The sequence below is a fragment of the Mustela erminea genome, chromosome 4 (genome assembly GCF_009829155.1).
Source record: "Mustela erminea isolate mMusErm1 chromosome 4, mMusErm1.Pri, whole genome shotgun sequence".
Classification (NCBI taxonomy): Eukaryota; Metazoa; Chordata; class Mammalia; order Carnivora; family Mustelidae; genus Mustela; species Mustela erminea.
Window position 1 is genome coordinate 135,210,301 of NC_045617.1, and position 16,317 is coordinate 135,226,617.

The window sequence follows — 16,317 nt, forward strand, 5'->3', positions numbered from 1 at the left end:
TTTGCCCATCAATGAAAGAAAAAAGCCCTCCCTTGCAGTGCTTACGTAAACTTGATCTTGGTGTTGGCCAACACTGACTAACATTATTTTCTTTCCAGGTGTTTCCCCCTGACATTACAGTGTTTGCTTGTCTTCCCACTACAATGTAAGCATCACGAAGGCTTTGCTCATTCCTTGGCTCATCACTGTATCACGAGCATCAAAAATATACTAAATGAAGGGTGCCTGCCTGGCTGACTCAGCTGGTTGGTCGAGCATGTGACTCTTGATGCTGGGTTGTGAGTTCGAGCCCCAGGATGGATCTAGAAATTACTTAAAAAAAAAAAAAAATCTTAAAAAAATACATATACTAAATGCTTAAAATGAATTTGATGAACAAATTTCTATTTATGTCAAATTGTTGAGACATCTGGAATTGTACAGAGTGCTGCAGAGGTCCTCCCCACCCCCCTTTCTTTTTAACATAATGGTTTCCTAACTATTTTAGCTGTACTGTTTTCATCCACTGGTTCCGGCATTATTACAGGAATTACTTGAAGGACAAGAGGATAGCTCTTTTCTAAATTCACTGGTGTCCACCTGTTTTAATTGGACAACCTTGAAAAAAACCAACTTTACAGAAAAGTTGGTTGCCATGACCCACTTCCAGCCTCTTCGCTCCCTTTACTTCTGGTGGATTCTTTGTGCAGCCAGGTCAATGGGGTCACGATTCAGCTTTTAGTGAAAGAAGAGTCCTTTCTGCATCATTGTACTTGTGCAAAATTTGGTGCCTTGTACAATTCAAGGAGGAAACAGAAAAGACTGGAAACTGAGTATAGAACCTAGGCCAAAAAGCAGATCTATCAGAAAGAAACAACTTAATGGTCCAGTATGATCTGGAATGACACAAGAACTTATAATTACATGGAAACAAAGTTTTGCTGACCAATGAATGGAAAAATGATGCAAAACCAATGCCCAAGTTCAGGTATTTGGGTATACTTACTCTTCGGAAGATATATTTCCTTCTTGAGAGTTTCAAGCTTTTGTTCTGGGAACATTTCTACCACTCTGAGTGCAATGGAAACAAGTAAGGAGAAACACAAATCCAGTCGGCCGCTCACTCACCTTTTTGCTTAAGTGGGGCCCATTGGCTCCCCCAATGCTTCTCTGCACTGATGGTGGTACTTGATACACATCCTGTTCCTGGGTACCGTGGCTAGTGGGGACCTGGTAAATTCCCTGATGTTGGTAGGAAGATGGCACTTGATAGATGGTGTCTCGAGGAGCACCGTGTGGGTTTGGCGCTTGATAGAGCTTCTGTTGGCCAAAGGACTGGTGCATCAGTCCAGAAGTAGGCTGGTCCTGACCGGAGGGGGTCTCCTGAATGGGGCCAATCAGGAGCTTCACCCGATTGCCGGGGACAATGCCTTGTCGACCGTGCAAGGAGCAGAGCCACCATCCTTCCAGTCCTCCTGTGTTCTGCTCTATGACAGTCAGGATGTCTCCCTTGCGGAAGGCCAGCTCCTCAGCACACTCAGGGACATTGTCGTATAAGGCCCTTGCCATAAGATTCTAGGAAGAAGAGAACAGAGGGACATCATGTTAGAATGTTAGCTCAGTCCTTTAAACACCAAGAACCCTTGCTCTTATGGAGAGGCAGGATTCCTGGAAGGGAGCGAAAAACAAATGGGAACAATAGCCTGTAAAGAGAAAAACAGATGGTGCAGACAAAACACAGATACATACGTCCTGTGTCTGCCACCAATGACATCAGACTGCCTCCTCGGCGAAGCGTTCTTTTCCTCTAACACCAGATGCTGTGCCAAGGAATTATGAGTAGCACTGGTAAAGAGTTCACTATACAGAAACACTTTTCTTCCTTTCTTAAAGCCAGCTTAAAGAATAAAATATTCCAAGACCTTCAGATGTGCCACACCAGACATTTCTCAAGCTTTGCATACACTAGAGGCAGAAAGAGTCCGAGAAATTCCCAAATAACCAACGGTACACATGGCATTAATATCTGGTGTTCAAATGGAAACAAAAGTAGACTATATATGCCTTGGCAGGGCTTATAAATTCTTGTTCTAAGCTGATCAAGAAGTCCTTGGATACAGGGAGAATCAACAAGCATTTTTTCCATGATAATCAAGCATGGGTATAGAATGGCCCTTGTCTACATCTCCAGACTGGATGGCCAGGAGCTACAAAGAACTTGTCACCTGTAGGTAGATGCCACCTCTTTCTTCTTTGGTCTTTGATTCATACCTTTCCTCAAGGCCCCTCCTCACCTGGCCACTTTCCCCCCCTACTTCTTGAATCTCACCATTCCCATCAGAAAGGCTCTGCCCTCCCCTTTCATGGGCCCAAAACACTCTCTCCCTTTGTACGAAGGCCTGTCTGGCACATTCAGTACTAAGCAGACAGCCAAAGTAGGCATTCGGCAGAGAGCGGGCAAGCAGTACGTGCTGACATTCTTGGAAGCCTTTCAAAGGCTCGGAAGAGTTCATTTCTTGGCGTTAGTCGTGTTTCACGGTGTGATGGCAGCCATTACGACGCGCCCGCTCCTTCCCAGCGCACAGAGGAGTCGGGATGCTGTAAATTCATCACAAGCACTTGAAAAACTAAAAGTGACCTCTCTGCTGCTTCACTGAAGAGTCTGGATGCACTTGAGTCACTGGGACGATGATCAGTTGTTGGGGGAGGGGCTGCCTCTCCGGTGGAGCATGCTTGGGACTTTACATATTCGTGGAATTTTTGGCAGGTGTTGTTTGGATTCCTGCCCCCCCCCCCCCCCCCCGCCCCAACATTCGATTTGCTTCTCTAGAAACATGGACTTGATCTGCCAGCCCCGGGCTTTTCATTCCTTTAGAACTGACATATATTAATCATCTCCCCCTGTTCTGTGCCCCATAACCACAGTCCTGTGCTGTGTCCTGGGCCTCCCCTCTTGGGGCAGGGGTGCTGCATTATGTAAGGCAGCTCCGCTCTAGTCAGTACCTGGGAAGGGGGTCCTACTCTTACTGTTAATCCTCTTAGGGCAACTACTCAACCAGAGAAAAGGAGATCAAGCCATAGAAGTCAGTGCCCAGGGAGCTTGATGATGCTTTTTAAGCATTAAAAAAAAAAAAAAAAAGAATAAGGTTGAAGTTCTTGTTCTTGACAATTCTGAGATCCATAAAGTCTATCACGTAGACAGGTGAGCAGTAAGAGAAGCTCAAGGGAAACGGAGGGGTTTGTGATTGAGCTGGTTTTGCTGAGTATTTATATGCTAGGAAGCTTTAGGGTTTTTCCTAACAAAAATTCACATACATGAAGAGAAAATCACACAGCATCCCTAGCCCAGCTCGAGGAACCACTTAAGGATGTGTCATAATCCTAAAATCTGTTTCTTTTCTTCCATCTTTTGAGTTGTGTGACTTAAAAGAAAAGTCACAGAGTTATGGACAAAAAGATTCTGGTTCTTTGCACCAAAGTAATCTGAGGGCGATCGCTCCACTGGGGCTGTGCTGTGATTAGAGTAGGGAGAGAGCTGAGCATTCTGGTCTTTGTCCCTTGCTCTGGGGTCCCATTCAGTGCCGGGAATGGCTGGTAAGAAAGCCCTGGATGAAATCCAAAGTCACAGAGTTAGGACCAGTTCTGTAGAAGCTGAGGGTGGGTGCCGGTAGGATTCTAGCGGCCATGAAGAAGGGAAAGAGAAGAAACATAAAACAGTAGAAAGGCAAGGGACTTCCGACCTAATCAGCACAAATAAACTGGAGGCATGTGGAGTTGGGTCCCTGCCATGGGACTCCATGCGGCCCCGAAGCGGAGCACCGGACCGTGCTTGATGCGGGGCGGCTTGAAATCCCATGTGAGCGTCGTTCTGGATGTTCCTCGTCTCCCACACCAGTGACCCTCCCGCCCTGGGAAGCAGCATGCTAATGCTTCAGACGTGCCCCAGGAGCTGTGAGACCGCTGTCCTGGCTATTGTGACAACTTATTAATTTGCTGGATGGCTCTTTGGACTTATGCTCCCTCCCCACTCAGGCTCCAGTCAGTTCTCCATCAAGGCCTGGGTGCTTCTCTAATTATGCTATTTTATATATATATATAAAATAGTACATATAAATATGTAATTATGTATTTCCACATATATTGTATTTTATAATATAATATTTAATTTTATATTATTTATTAATTTACAAATCATATATTCAATATAAATATATACTCATACACAGCTGATATTTCTCTTGCTCACAATGACATATCAGAACTGTATCTTGCAGTATTTCTCTGAATTAATAATGAGTCATGGTTCCTGCAACCTCTTGTGGCATATGTGCCTGCAAACAGCAATAACTAAACTATTCATTGCCCTCAAGAGAGCAAGACAAGATATTATTATTATTGCTATTACTCTGATGAGTCCTGGATACACCTCTTTAGATTCCAGCAGAGTCCAAGCTATGAGAAAGTGGGGGAAAAAATGGGGGAGGTGCTTAGCTTTTGAAAACGCTTGGTGCTTTGGGAGGCAAGCGTTCATCCGAGAAGATAACAGTAAAATTAAATTAAATTAGCCAGAACACAAACCATCTCATTCAAAAGTGCAGGGAGTTGACAGGCAGATCAAGAGTTAATTGTGCTGGCTGGAAGAAGGTGGAGGGACCTCCTCCTCCTTCTGGATGGGAGGTGTGATGCCTTAAGGCCACAAAGTCAGAAGGGTGCTTATCTGACTATCTTAGAAAAACCCAGGAGTAGGGGTTTGTCTATTCAAGATCGCCTCTTTCTCCCACCCGCCCCAGGATATTTATCTCTAGGGCAGGAAAGGTCAACAGAGAAACAAATCTAGGAGAGATAAGAGAGCTAAGTCATTCTATAGCCATGGATGGTGAGCCTGGGAGGGTGGCAGTTAGAAATGAAGCTAGGGCTTGGCCAAAAGCCAGAACAGTTGGGGCACAGAAGTTCAAAGCCAGGGGAACTTCAAACAATTACACTCCAGCTCCTTCACCTTACAAATGAGAAAAAACAAGCTCAAGAAGTTAATGATTTGCCAAGCCACCTGGCCAAAAGGTCACAGAGCTGGGACAAAAAATCAGGCGTCCCACCTCCAGCTCCAGAATCGGGACAGTATTTAACAAAGTCAAATGCATGGACTACCAAAGCTGTGCTTCTAATTATGATTGGGAATCAGCATTAGAGTTATAAATCCTCTTTGAGGGGACCCTAATTACAGTAGCCTCTAGCAGTGATCCCCCTGGCCCTGGTCTTTCTTGAGGCTCTCTTGGCTCCCATGGTTCCACCTCTGGCTTCTCTCTGTTCTCGTGATCACTCATCTACCTGCTTCTTCACAGACTAATCATGTTCCAAAGAGATCCCTCCTTTGTTCTTTGCTTGTCTTTGCATCCTCAGTCTCTAGAGGAAACACACAGAGAAGAGAACCATAGCTCCAGCTGAAATACTTCTTCTGCCCTCCGGTCCCATATCTCCAACTAGCTAATAGGTGTCTTCTACTCTAACTGGCCAAGTGTAAAAACCCCCTTCTCCTGCTTTATCTCTCTTAGTTCATAGCACGTACACGGCTGCCCAAGATAGGAGGCTCAGAGGTTTGCAGATTCTCTTCCCAACCTGGTCAATCCACTTGGCCCCCGTCTTCCTCCTCACTGCCTCTCCTAGTTCAGGCCTTCAACAACCATGTAGTGGGAGCCTGGCAATTGCTTCTCAACTGACCTTCCTGCATTCACCTTCTCCCACCTCAAAATCTACCTCCCACCTTCTCCAGAAGAGTTATCTTTCCAAACCTATCTGCTGGTTTCCCTTTCCAGTTCTCGGTCATCCTGTTTCTCTTAGTATGACCTGTCATATCCCATTCAAGACTGTGAGCTCCTGAAGTTCAGGGAGGCTGATCTATTCCTTTGGCCCTTCCAGAACTTGAGCCCAGTGTCTGAAGCAAAATTGTACCTCATTCAGTGTTTGCCAACTTAAAATGGATTCTGGACTCTGATTTCCTGGTTCTCTACAGAGAAGGTGAAATGGTTTTCTAGAAAAGTCAGCAAGACACCTGGTAAAAGATGGATATGGAAAGATGAACTTAGGGGAGCAGAAAGATAAATGGCAGGAAAGTGCCCGCCCCTCCCTATTAAACAGGATAATGACGTAGATGGGAGCTTGAATCTAGTGTCCACAATGACTGAGCAAACAGGAAGGCCAGGAGGAGCCGACCATCTCAGCCAGATTAAATACAGTCATCTCTGGAGGAGCTTTTTCTCCCTGCAGGGCAGCACGTGACTGGGCACCATTCATGCTTTGCCAGGACGCTGGGTTCTGCTGTTCCTGGTTCAGCTGTGCCTGAGGAGTGGGAATAAAATACTGCACAACCAGCCAGAACACTGGGTACAGAGGGCTCTAGGTCATATGATAGTCTCCACACCATCCCCCACTCTTCCCTGCCCCCCCCTTTTTTTCATTGCTATCAAAATGTCAAGAAAGCTTATTAGTACTCCCACTGCCAGGGAAACTATCTGCTTTTCCAAATACGGAGAGGTGTGACTTATAATTTCCATGACCATTCGTGCTGTTCTTTGAAGAGAAATGAGACACACAATAGCTGACGTGTCACCCTGCTAGGACTGATAGTATCATCAATGACCCGACTTCCCCTTATTATTTTTACTTCATTCTATATTTATCATGTAGGAGCTCCTGCCAAGACCTTGTGGCTGCCACACTCTTCAGCAGCATGACTTTCCTGTATCTGACTTCCCAAACTTTTGCCCTGGACTCTGGTGGGGTGCACGCACACACGTGGGCATGCACACAGGCATTCTCACACACACACACACACACACACACACGCACAGTGGACAGAGCCTGAGAAACAGGCGCAGTAGAGAAGGAAACGGCCATTGTCAAGAAAATCAGTCCTAAAGGAAGTGGCTAAGGAATGAGCATCATCAAGGTCAGTCTCAGGATACAGTGGGGATGGGAAAGGAAGGCTCACATGTTCTTGTGCCTGCTGGCAAAAATCAGCTTCGGTCTGAGGGAGATCAAACCACTTTGGTTCCTCCCACCATCATCTTTAGGTTATAGGGAAATGTGGAATTCCCCCAAAGAAGGTAATAGTCAGAATCCATGGATATCTACAAGTGTCTGGTTTCAGTTCTTGGAACACTTGGTTTACACCTGGGTTTTTTCATCCGATGATCTGAGCTATTGAATTTTTGGAGCTGAATCCTCTGGAGGTGGTTAAATAGCAGATGTGAGACTTTTCAAGAAAGTTCAGGAGTTAGAAGATAGGATACATATATATCACTTCCAGTTTTTTTTTTTTCAGCGATATTTAACTGTAGTCTGACGTGGTGTTCATTATGTGATCTGAACTAGCCATGGAAAGGCAGCCGGAGGATTTCCCTAGTCATACTTCTGACACCCCATGAGGGGCATCCAACATGTGCTGTGAAGATTTCTCTGGCACCGAGAAAAGAAGTCAGTCAATGATTTTCATTTTCTGGAAAGTGCTTCTCAACCCCTATGGTGGTCACAAAGCTTATCTGAGTATCTTGGACCTTCTGAATATTCATGTTGTTTACTCTGCCCCAGGTTCTCAGATTTTCTAGCCTTGTGAATTTCACACAGAGCATTCTGTTTTGAGCATTTCTGAATGAAAGATGCTTTTAAAAAATCTGGCAGTAGACACTTGTCTCCCAAAGGTACTCTTTGACACACAGCAGCCCTGGCAGCCACTGTGAGGATGTACCCCATGTGTGGTCAAGACCCAAGGCACCCAGATTTGGAAATCTTAACGTCTCTTCCATTATTGGCCCATACCTGTTGACGAGACATCATTTAGAACCCTGCATTATTTTAATGGTTCATGTTCCAAAGTGACACTACCCCTTCAGAGTTGGTGAGAAGATCTGAGACTCTTGACCAATTAGGATATTTGGAACTCAGAATGAATTTTCCACCTCACTGGATTTGGTCACATCTTATGTACAGCATAGATGTGGGATTATATAAGTATTTCTTCTTATATAAGTGCTGGTTTTCCTTCCTCCTCTGGACTAGAGTGAATGCCACCTATTTTCCCTTGAGAAGCCTGATGCAGGACAAAAAACATCCATACGATGGGATTTGTTTACCACAAAACCAAGAAAAGCCTGGAGCAAATCCTTTGTTTCATCTAAAAAAAATTACAAATGAGTTGTTAGGGAAGTGTGTGTGTGTGTGTGTGTGTGTGTGTGTGTGTGTGACTTTGTATTCAACTTGTGTTATTTCTTAGGCAATTGCAGAGGATGAATCTGAATCCTGACCAGAGGGAGAAAATAGCATTTCCTCCTAAGTCTCAGGTCAGAAATAATACACATGTCTTCAGGAGCTCTGTTTTCTACTCCTCTGTGGTCTTTGAGATTTTTTTAAAGCAACTCCTGAGGGTCTTAAAGAAGATGGAAGGACACCATGGCTTCTATGTATTAGAACCGGAAGTCACCCCACAGCCTGACCAGAACCAATCAGTCTAGAATTTTAGACGAAGAAGGGATTCTAGAGATCATTCTAACCTGATCTAGTTTTATAGCCCAGAAGGTCATTGATTAGGTTAGAAGCAGAGCCACAACTAGCATCTGGTTCCCCTCTTAATCTAAGATTTTTTTCCACTGGACCAGGATGTACTTCCTGAGAACCTCTCCATCTTAGAATTTAGCACTGTTGCTATTAAGCCTTGGAATTCATAAGCTTTTGTCCCAGGTTGCCTGGTTTTGATAGATTTAAGTAGAGTATATTGGCAAAAGATCAAAAACATGGGGCAGGCACAAACTCTTTTCAGGGTTCTGTCCCTAGATAAATCTGACAGGCGCCATATAATGATGAAGACCTGACACCCACTCAGTCAAAAGATAGGTTTTTATTAACAATAAAACAACCAGCTGGATTTCAGCCAACATTACAGTATTGGCACTGGACCACATCTATCTGCCTGTCTAGACAGATTCCCTCCAACATCCAGGTACTTGGGGAAGTGAAATGAGAATTAAGTTATAAAGGAGTAGGAGACGCAGCCCACTATATTATGCTTTATTTCCCCAAACAGGATCCTTTCTCAAAAGTCAAAGCACGAAAGTTGTAACATCTAATAAAGTATTTGAAAGAGGGGAAAGATCTTATTTTTTTCCATTCCCACGTATCTTAAACCCACCAACACCAATATGTATACCCACTAGCAACCCCAGCCTGCCCCCCAGCCAGACCCAGTTGACATACCTTGGATGCCCCCCACAACTTTTTGAGATGTCCCCTTACCTAGGTTCACTGCCTGATTATTGTTATCCCACTTCACTGGTGAGGTCATCAAAGAGTTTTTTTTAAATGGACCAGTAGGGGTGCCTCGGTGGCTCAGTGGATTAAGCCTCTGCCTTTGGCCCAGGTCATGATCTCAGGGTCCTGAGATCGAGCCCCGCATTGGGCTCTCTGCTTGGCAGGGAGCCTGCTTCCCCCTCTCTCTGCCTGCCTCTCTGCCTGTTTGTGATCTCTTGCTCTCTCTCAAATAAATAAATAAAATTAAAAAAACAAAAATGGACCAGTATACTTGGCCGACAGGTTATCTACCATATGCTGCCAGCCTTGCACCTGTAGTGGAGGTTTCAAGAAAGAACCTTCAAATGCTGTAGCTTCTCAGCTAGAAAAGGGAGGAAATACAGCAGGAGCATGTGCACTGGAAGAAAAGCCTCTAAATGAAATGGTTCCGCAGCCAGGTATAGAGACAAGCTCCCACATGTACATATTATATACCAGTTTATAAGAATAAAATGGCTTTCTTCAAAGTTCTGTTGTGAATGCATGTTCCACTATTTATATATGTCAATATAAAATTATGTATCTCCATTACGCATGCACACACAATTATATATCTCCATTACGCATGAACACACTTGCGCGCGCGCGCGCGCACACACACACACACACACACACAGGCTAGAGGAAGGCTTCAGAGAACTAAGGTTGCCTTAGAGATGGTCTGATGCCTTTGCACATGGCCTGAGTGAGACCTCATGCTTCTTAGCATTTTTTGGCACTCATTTGAACACACTGGGGACACACATGTAAGAGGAAGTTGCACCTTTGCTGAGGGCCTGTGAGATGAAGCTGGGCGTCCGTCATGATACAATTATGGCGAACGGTTCTATGCTTGTATTTTGTGCTTCTGTCATACGGAACCAGTAAGGCAATTTTTTTTTAAGCAGAAGGAAGTAGGGGAGGCTGAGACCAGTGATTCTTAACTAGGGGGAATCTGGGCATTTGGCAATGTTGGGAGACATCTTTTAGTTGTCACCATGCGTGTGTGTTGCTGGTAGCGGGTGGGGAGAGCCCAGAAGCTGTGAGACATCCTGCAATGCCCGGGATAATCTCCCACCACGAAAAATGATCGAGCTCGAAAAGTCAGCAGTACTGAGGGGAGAGTCCTGCATAGAGGAACGGACAGGGCCTGAATTAAGAGACTCTAGTCTCAGTCCTCAGATTGTACGAGTAATGGCCAAGAAATCACACCTTTTGTGCCTCTGTTTCCCCACCTGCAAAATCGGGACAGTGAACATGTTCTTTCTAATATTATGAGAAGTCATGAAATTATATATGCAGAACACTCTGATTTCTTCAGAAGAAAGGGTCTCTATAAAATCAAAGCACGTTATTATTACTGCACTATTATGAGCTCATGAAATTGTGCGTTAAGAACTGGACTCCTCCCCCTTGGAAAAAAAAAATTCCTCCAGGAAAAGAAAACAAACCAGAAATGATCTCATCGTGATTACACCTGCCACACCAAAAAACAGACACAGTTCAGAGAAACTAAATTCTTTCCCTGCAGCAATGAAGTAAGCTGCGTCTGTAATTAAGATCTTAATGAGGGAGGCAGGAGGCTTGATGCCGCCGCAGGCCAGGAGGCAGAGCCGCCCTGCCGGGCTAGAAGCAAGAACAATTGAAATACAACCTCCCTCATGGCTTCTCGCTCTCAGGTGTTCTCGGCACAAGACCTATTTCTTTTCTTTTCTTTTTTTTTTTTTTTTTTTTAAGATTTTATTTATTTGCCATTGGGAGAGAGCTCACAAGTAGGGGGAGTGGCAGGCAGAGGGAGAAGCCGGCTTCTCGATGAGCAAGGAGCCTGATGCAGGGCTCCATCCCAGGACCCTGGGATCATGACCTGAGCCAAACGAGGCACTTAATGACTGAGCCACCCATGTGCCCCACAAGTCTGCATTTCAAAAAATGCCTTTCATTTTTAGAGATGCCTATTTCTGCAAGGAAAAAGAAAAGAGCCAAGTAATTATTGACCAGTAAAGTGTACTGATTATATGAAAAATTCGCCTGAATTCAGAAAAAGCACCTCTTAGATAATTTCCATGAAAGGCTGACGTAAGGGAAAAGCGATGACACCTTCCACAGTTTATCTCTGGAGCAGCTCATGTCGACTGTCTTCGGTGGCCATGTGTTCCCGAACTTTGCAAGGCAGTACCAGTTTCAAGTATCTTTCCCATTGTCAGGAGTATCTTTCCCATATGTCTCGTTGCTGGGCTGTGAAACATGGGAGCCTACCCACAGAGGTTATATATATTTTAAGTTAAAAATAAAAGGTAGGCATGCAAGTATGTATCTTGCTAATGGGTCTGCCTTGGTTGAATTTAGGATTTGGGAGGAAAAAAAAGATGGGTATTGATTAGGGTCTTTGATTTAGTCAATGGACATGCCCTCTAACTGACAAGATGATCCTCATAAGGAAATGAGAAATATTTCAAGGCCGTCTGGCCTCTGTGAGATGGTGGAGAAGTCTTGGCTTCCCAGCGAATGGGGTTAAGAGAAAGAACGCTGTTGAGCCGACTGTATTCTAATTGGTCCTTTCCCTTCCCCCATTTCAAGGTCCGCTCAACACGCTTAGCTCCAGGGTCACAGGCTGGAGAATCAGAGAATAGCATGATTCTATCCCAGAGGAGCATTCAAGGAAAAGACGTCTTCAAAATTTTGCTCATGCTGCTGCCCTTGTGATGGTAAGGCAACACTACTGGTCCACTAACCCCATTTCCTGCCAAACTTGGACTCATACCACACACGGCTGGTAACCAAAAAAGAAAGAAATAAACAAAAAAATTCATCGACACATTATGGAACTGTCCTGATACACACTAAAGACTTTGATCAAACACCAAGAAGGCCAAGAAGGCTTGGAGCATCTAGGAGTCTACTTTACCAGCTTCCCGATGTGCTTTTTTTTTTTTTTTTTTGGTTATGGTTATGGGGGTGGGGGTGGAGTGAATTCTAGTTTGTTCTTTCAGCAGAGCGCAGGGCTGGGTGACAGAGAAGCCTGGATGAGTCCCCAGTTAGCCACATTCCCCATGGGAGTGAGGTGCTAAGTTAACAATAATGAAATGACTACTACAAATCAATGAGATTAAGGCTAATTCACATAAGAGCATAAAGTTTCCACATAACTAAAACAAAAATCAGAAAAAAAAGTACTAAGGGCACATCATTCTGTCTAAATACACATTGCTTTAATAAATAGGAAAGATCTGGTTTAAATCTGAACCTTATACACTTTCTGGTTGCTGCAACTTTCTATCGAGCTTCCTGAATAATGCCAACCCACACCCCCCGAAACACACTGACGCACACACATACACACAAGGAGTAAAGAAGGGAATTAAACTTCAACTCCAAAGATCCTATCAAACATCTTTGTGCAATGCTTGTACCTTTGCATACTCATGGTTGCTCAGTCTTTATTTCTGGTAATCGAGAGTATCAACATTCCATTAAGAAACATTTGCTGAAATGTAACTAGTACCTTGCCATATTAGAAATATCAGGAGGAGGTCTCATTTGCAACATGTACACCATGATTTACAAAGAGAGAAGACACCTCCTAAGTGATGGACCCAGCCTTGGAGTAAAGATCCCGAATTGCCTACTTAAACATCCTTCAGTATCAAGAATGGACAGGGAGAACAAGGGAAGAGACTAGCTTTTTTAAAAGAATAAACTGGTATTTAGCAGTCCACGATGGGGCCCAGGCAGACAAATGTACTCGAGAGCACTTGACTGGCAAGTTTCACATCTCCATGATCAGCTGCCCCAGCCCCACTGCAGGCATGAAAACATCACGGTCACACACTGTCACAATGTAGGCATATTTTCTGGAGCGCCTGTTCCATTTTCTGCAAAGTATATGCCTCAGTTCCCCCTGGATCTCACTATCAACTAAAAACTACCTTCTAAAAGAATCACTCTTTCCAGTGGATGGTGGCAGCGGTCACCACCAAGGCCATTTTTCTTAAAAGGACCATTCTTCAGGAAGACAGACTTTTGAAGCCAAGCTGTAATGTTCCCCAGGCTTTCACCGTCCTCATTCACCAGTACGAATGGCTGCAGGGAGATGACTGGAATGTTCTAAGTAAATAGGACGGAGGGGGGTGCCGTTGATGGAGTATGAACTCCATACTCCATCCAGGGAGGGGAGGGGAGGTCCCCTTCCGTGCCCATATTCTTCGCAATCACCCATCACCTAGGAAACCAGCAGCTATCCTCTGCACTTTAAGTTGGAAATACAGCATTTCTTCCCAGTGGCCCTTTTTGTTTATCTTGGCAATGAGGCTTGGTAATTAAATCTGTATGTTACTGCCGAGGAATGCCACAGGCCCAGTGGCTGGCATCTCAAACCAATTTGTTTAGGTTTCTTTCTAACCCTAAAACGATCTAAAGATAGATCACCAAGACCTCTTACTCTACATCCCCTGCAGTAGGATAAGGGATAGAGTTTCCCCCGAGCTTCCGTAACCCCCCACATCACCCCCTTCGTGTTTTACCTTTGATTTTGTACACTGGTGACTTCCTCTCGTCCTCACTAATATTTCTGTTATGGATAAGTGATTCTAGCAAATGCTTCCTCTTAAATTTTTATCTCTATAATGCTTCTTTATCTATATATTATATATGTCTTATAATGCATCCTATAATGATTGCCACTTTCACATGCCTATTGCCAAAAATGTATGATTTCGATATCCTTGCCATTATCTGATAAGATAGGTATTATTGCTCCCATTTTATAAATGAGGAAACAGAGGCCTGGTAGCAAAAGTGGGATTTGCAACAAACCCAGGTCCCTTCCACTATGCCATACAGTACTGACTCTTTTTAGTGGCAAAAAAGACCCGAAACAAAACAAAGCCAAAACAAACAAACAAACAAACAAACACAACAGCCACCTCTTTTTAATAGCTATTTGTGCAAATATTTTATGTCCTTCAACACTGAATTCAGTATCTGTTGAGTGCTGACTGCGAGGTCCTGTAGTTTCAGGTATATCAAATCTTATGAACAATAGAGGTCCTGTCACTCATAAATTGTTTGCAAGGAGGCCCATCAGTGTCCTGGTCAACCCCCATTGTCTGGCATCTGCATTTCCACACTACACAACCAGGCCCATGGAACATTAGACAATACTCAACCAGCTTTTTACCTAGTCACTGGGATTTCGACATAATCCGATCACCAAGTCTTGAGTCCACACTACCCTTTCCACACCTGTCAACGCAAAGAGAGCCGAGGCTGACTAGCATGGTCTCCTTTACGGTATGCCAGGAGCATGGTAAGTACTTTACATCCACGTATTATCTGGTTTGGCCCTTAGAACAATAGTCCAACACAGTTATTATCCCTGTTTTACAGATAAGAAAACTGAGGCTCAGAGAGCTTGCCTAGCCCTAAGTCACATGGAACAGAAATGCCTTTCTCCAAAGCCCCACTCTATCCACAAGTACATATAAGGTCAAGGCCATGCCCCTCCAGGCTGTAACAGATCCCAGGTCACACTTTTTATTTGAGCACTTGCCTAACAGTCTGCCTCCACCTCCAAATTTTCAGTAGGGCTTCCTTCAAATGGTACGCCTCTGGGAGCGGGGAGAGGGGCACCCAGTGGGAGTTACAGGTTAATAAATAGGGGAGCGCTAACAGAGCAGGGCAGAGGTGGAAAACAGAAAGCCTGTTGTAGGGATTACTGTCAGCTGAGGCCTTTGGGGGGTGACAGGATAACCCAGTAAGGTAGACCCAGAGAGAGATGGGGCTAGTGAATGGGAGCAGCCAGAGACCAAGCTTTCCCACAGCGGAGTCAAAAGAGAGGTGAGAGGTAGGGGGTAACAGGGTGGGGTTTAAGGGTGACATGTCGGGGTGCCTGGGTGGCTCAGTGGGTTAAAGCCTCTGCCTTCAGCTCAGGTCATGATCTCAGGGTCCTGGGATCGAGCCCCACATCGGGCTCTCTGCTCAGCAGGGAGCCTGCTTCCTCCTCCCTCTCTGTCTGCCTCTCTGCCTACTTGTGATTTCTGTCTGTCAAATAAATAAATAAAATCTTAAAAAAAAAAAAAAAGGGTGCCATGTCTACGTGGGTCAGGGAAGTGGGCTGTACGCAAGTCCGGTATTAGAGTCACATACCGACTGCGTGAATGACAAGAGATGATGAGGTCATAAGGGCGCACGGTGGGGAGGGAATTTGCAAAGGGGAAAAAGTTGACAGGAAGTTTTTTTAGAACTCTGGGGGGCGGGGGTTGGTGCACAGTGGGAGGAGCAGCAGACAGGAAGCCACTGATGAATTCTGAGAAAAGGACTGATGTATATTACAGTAAGGAAAGGATGCTAAAGGAATCCTTGGTATGTCCCGCAGTGTGCAACTTGCTAAATTTGGTATGGGCCGAGCACCTCTAGTTCTCCAAAGACTTTCATCTGTATGTGGGCAAGTCCTGTAGCTCTCACAGTGGGTTTGCTCAATAAATACATCCATCTGTCAACAATTCAGTTACTATTAAAACATCTTTTGGTGCTTTTAAAATTCCTAGATTTCACGTAAGATTTAAGGATTTTTTATTTATTTAACACAGAGAGAGAGATCACAAGCAGGCAGAGAGACAGGCAGAGAGAGAGGGGGAAGCAGACTCCTCGACAAGCAGAGAGCCCGATACGGGGGCGATCCCAGGACCCTGAGATCATGACTGGAGCCGAAGGCAGAGGCTTAACCCACCGAGCCACCCAGGTGCCCCTCTCACCTAAGATTTAAAAAGGAGCGTGAGGGACCGCAGATGGAAGGCAACAGATCACTTCCAAGAGAAGACATAATTCAAAGCCGATGTGTCACAGCGAAGAAGGGGGGATTCTTGAAGTCATACATGACAGTGTCCACTCGCCTCAAGACCCCCAATCATTTTTTCCTCCATGTAGCTCAAGAGAATAAGAGACTTTTCAAAGTCCCCCTCAAAAGCGTTTCATGGCACACACATTGTTTGCACACAGGCGACCAGAACACAGGGAGCTGTGTTC

General features: G+C 44.8%; 1 protein-coding gene across 3 annotated transcripts in view; it reads right to left on the bottom strand.

Annotated features, from left to right (window-relative positions):
* The window catches only part of NEDD9 (neural precursor cell expressed, developmentally down-regulated 9), a 186,898-nt gene that overhangs the window by 27,407 nt on the left and 143,174 nt on the right, over positions 1-16,317 (bottom strand). For all 3 annotated transcript variants that reach the window (XM_032341102.1, XM_032341104.1, XM_032341101.1), the window contains one exon: positions 1,108-1,554. In XM_032341102.1, the coding sequence (XP_032196993.1) occupies positions 1,108-1,554 (447 nt within the window). The remainder of the gene's footprint in view (positions 1-1,107; positions 1,555-16,317) is intronic.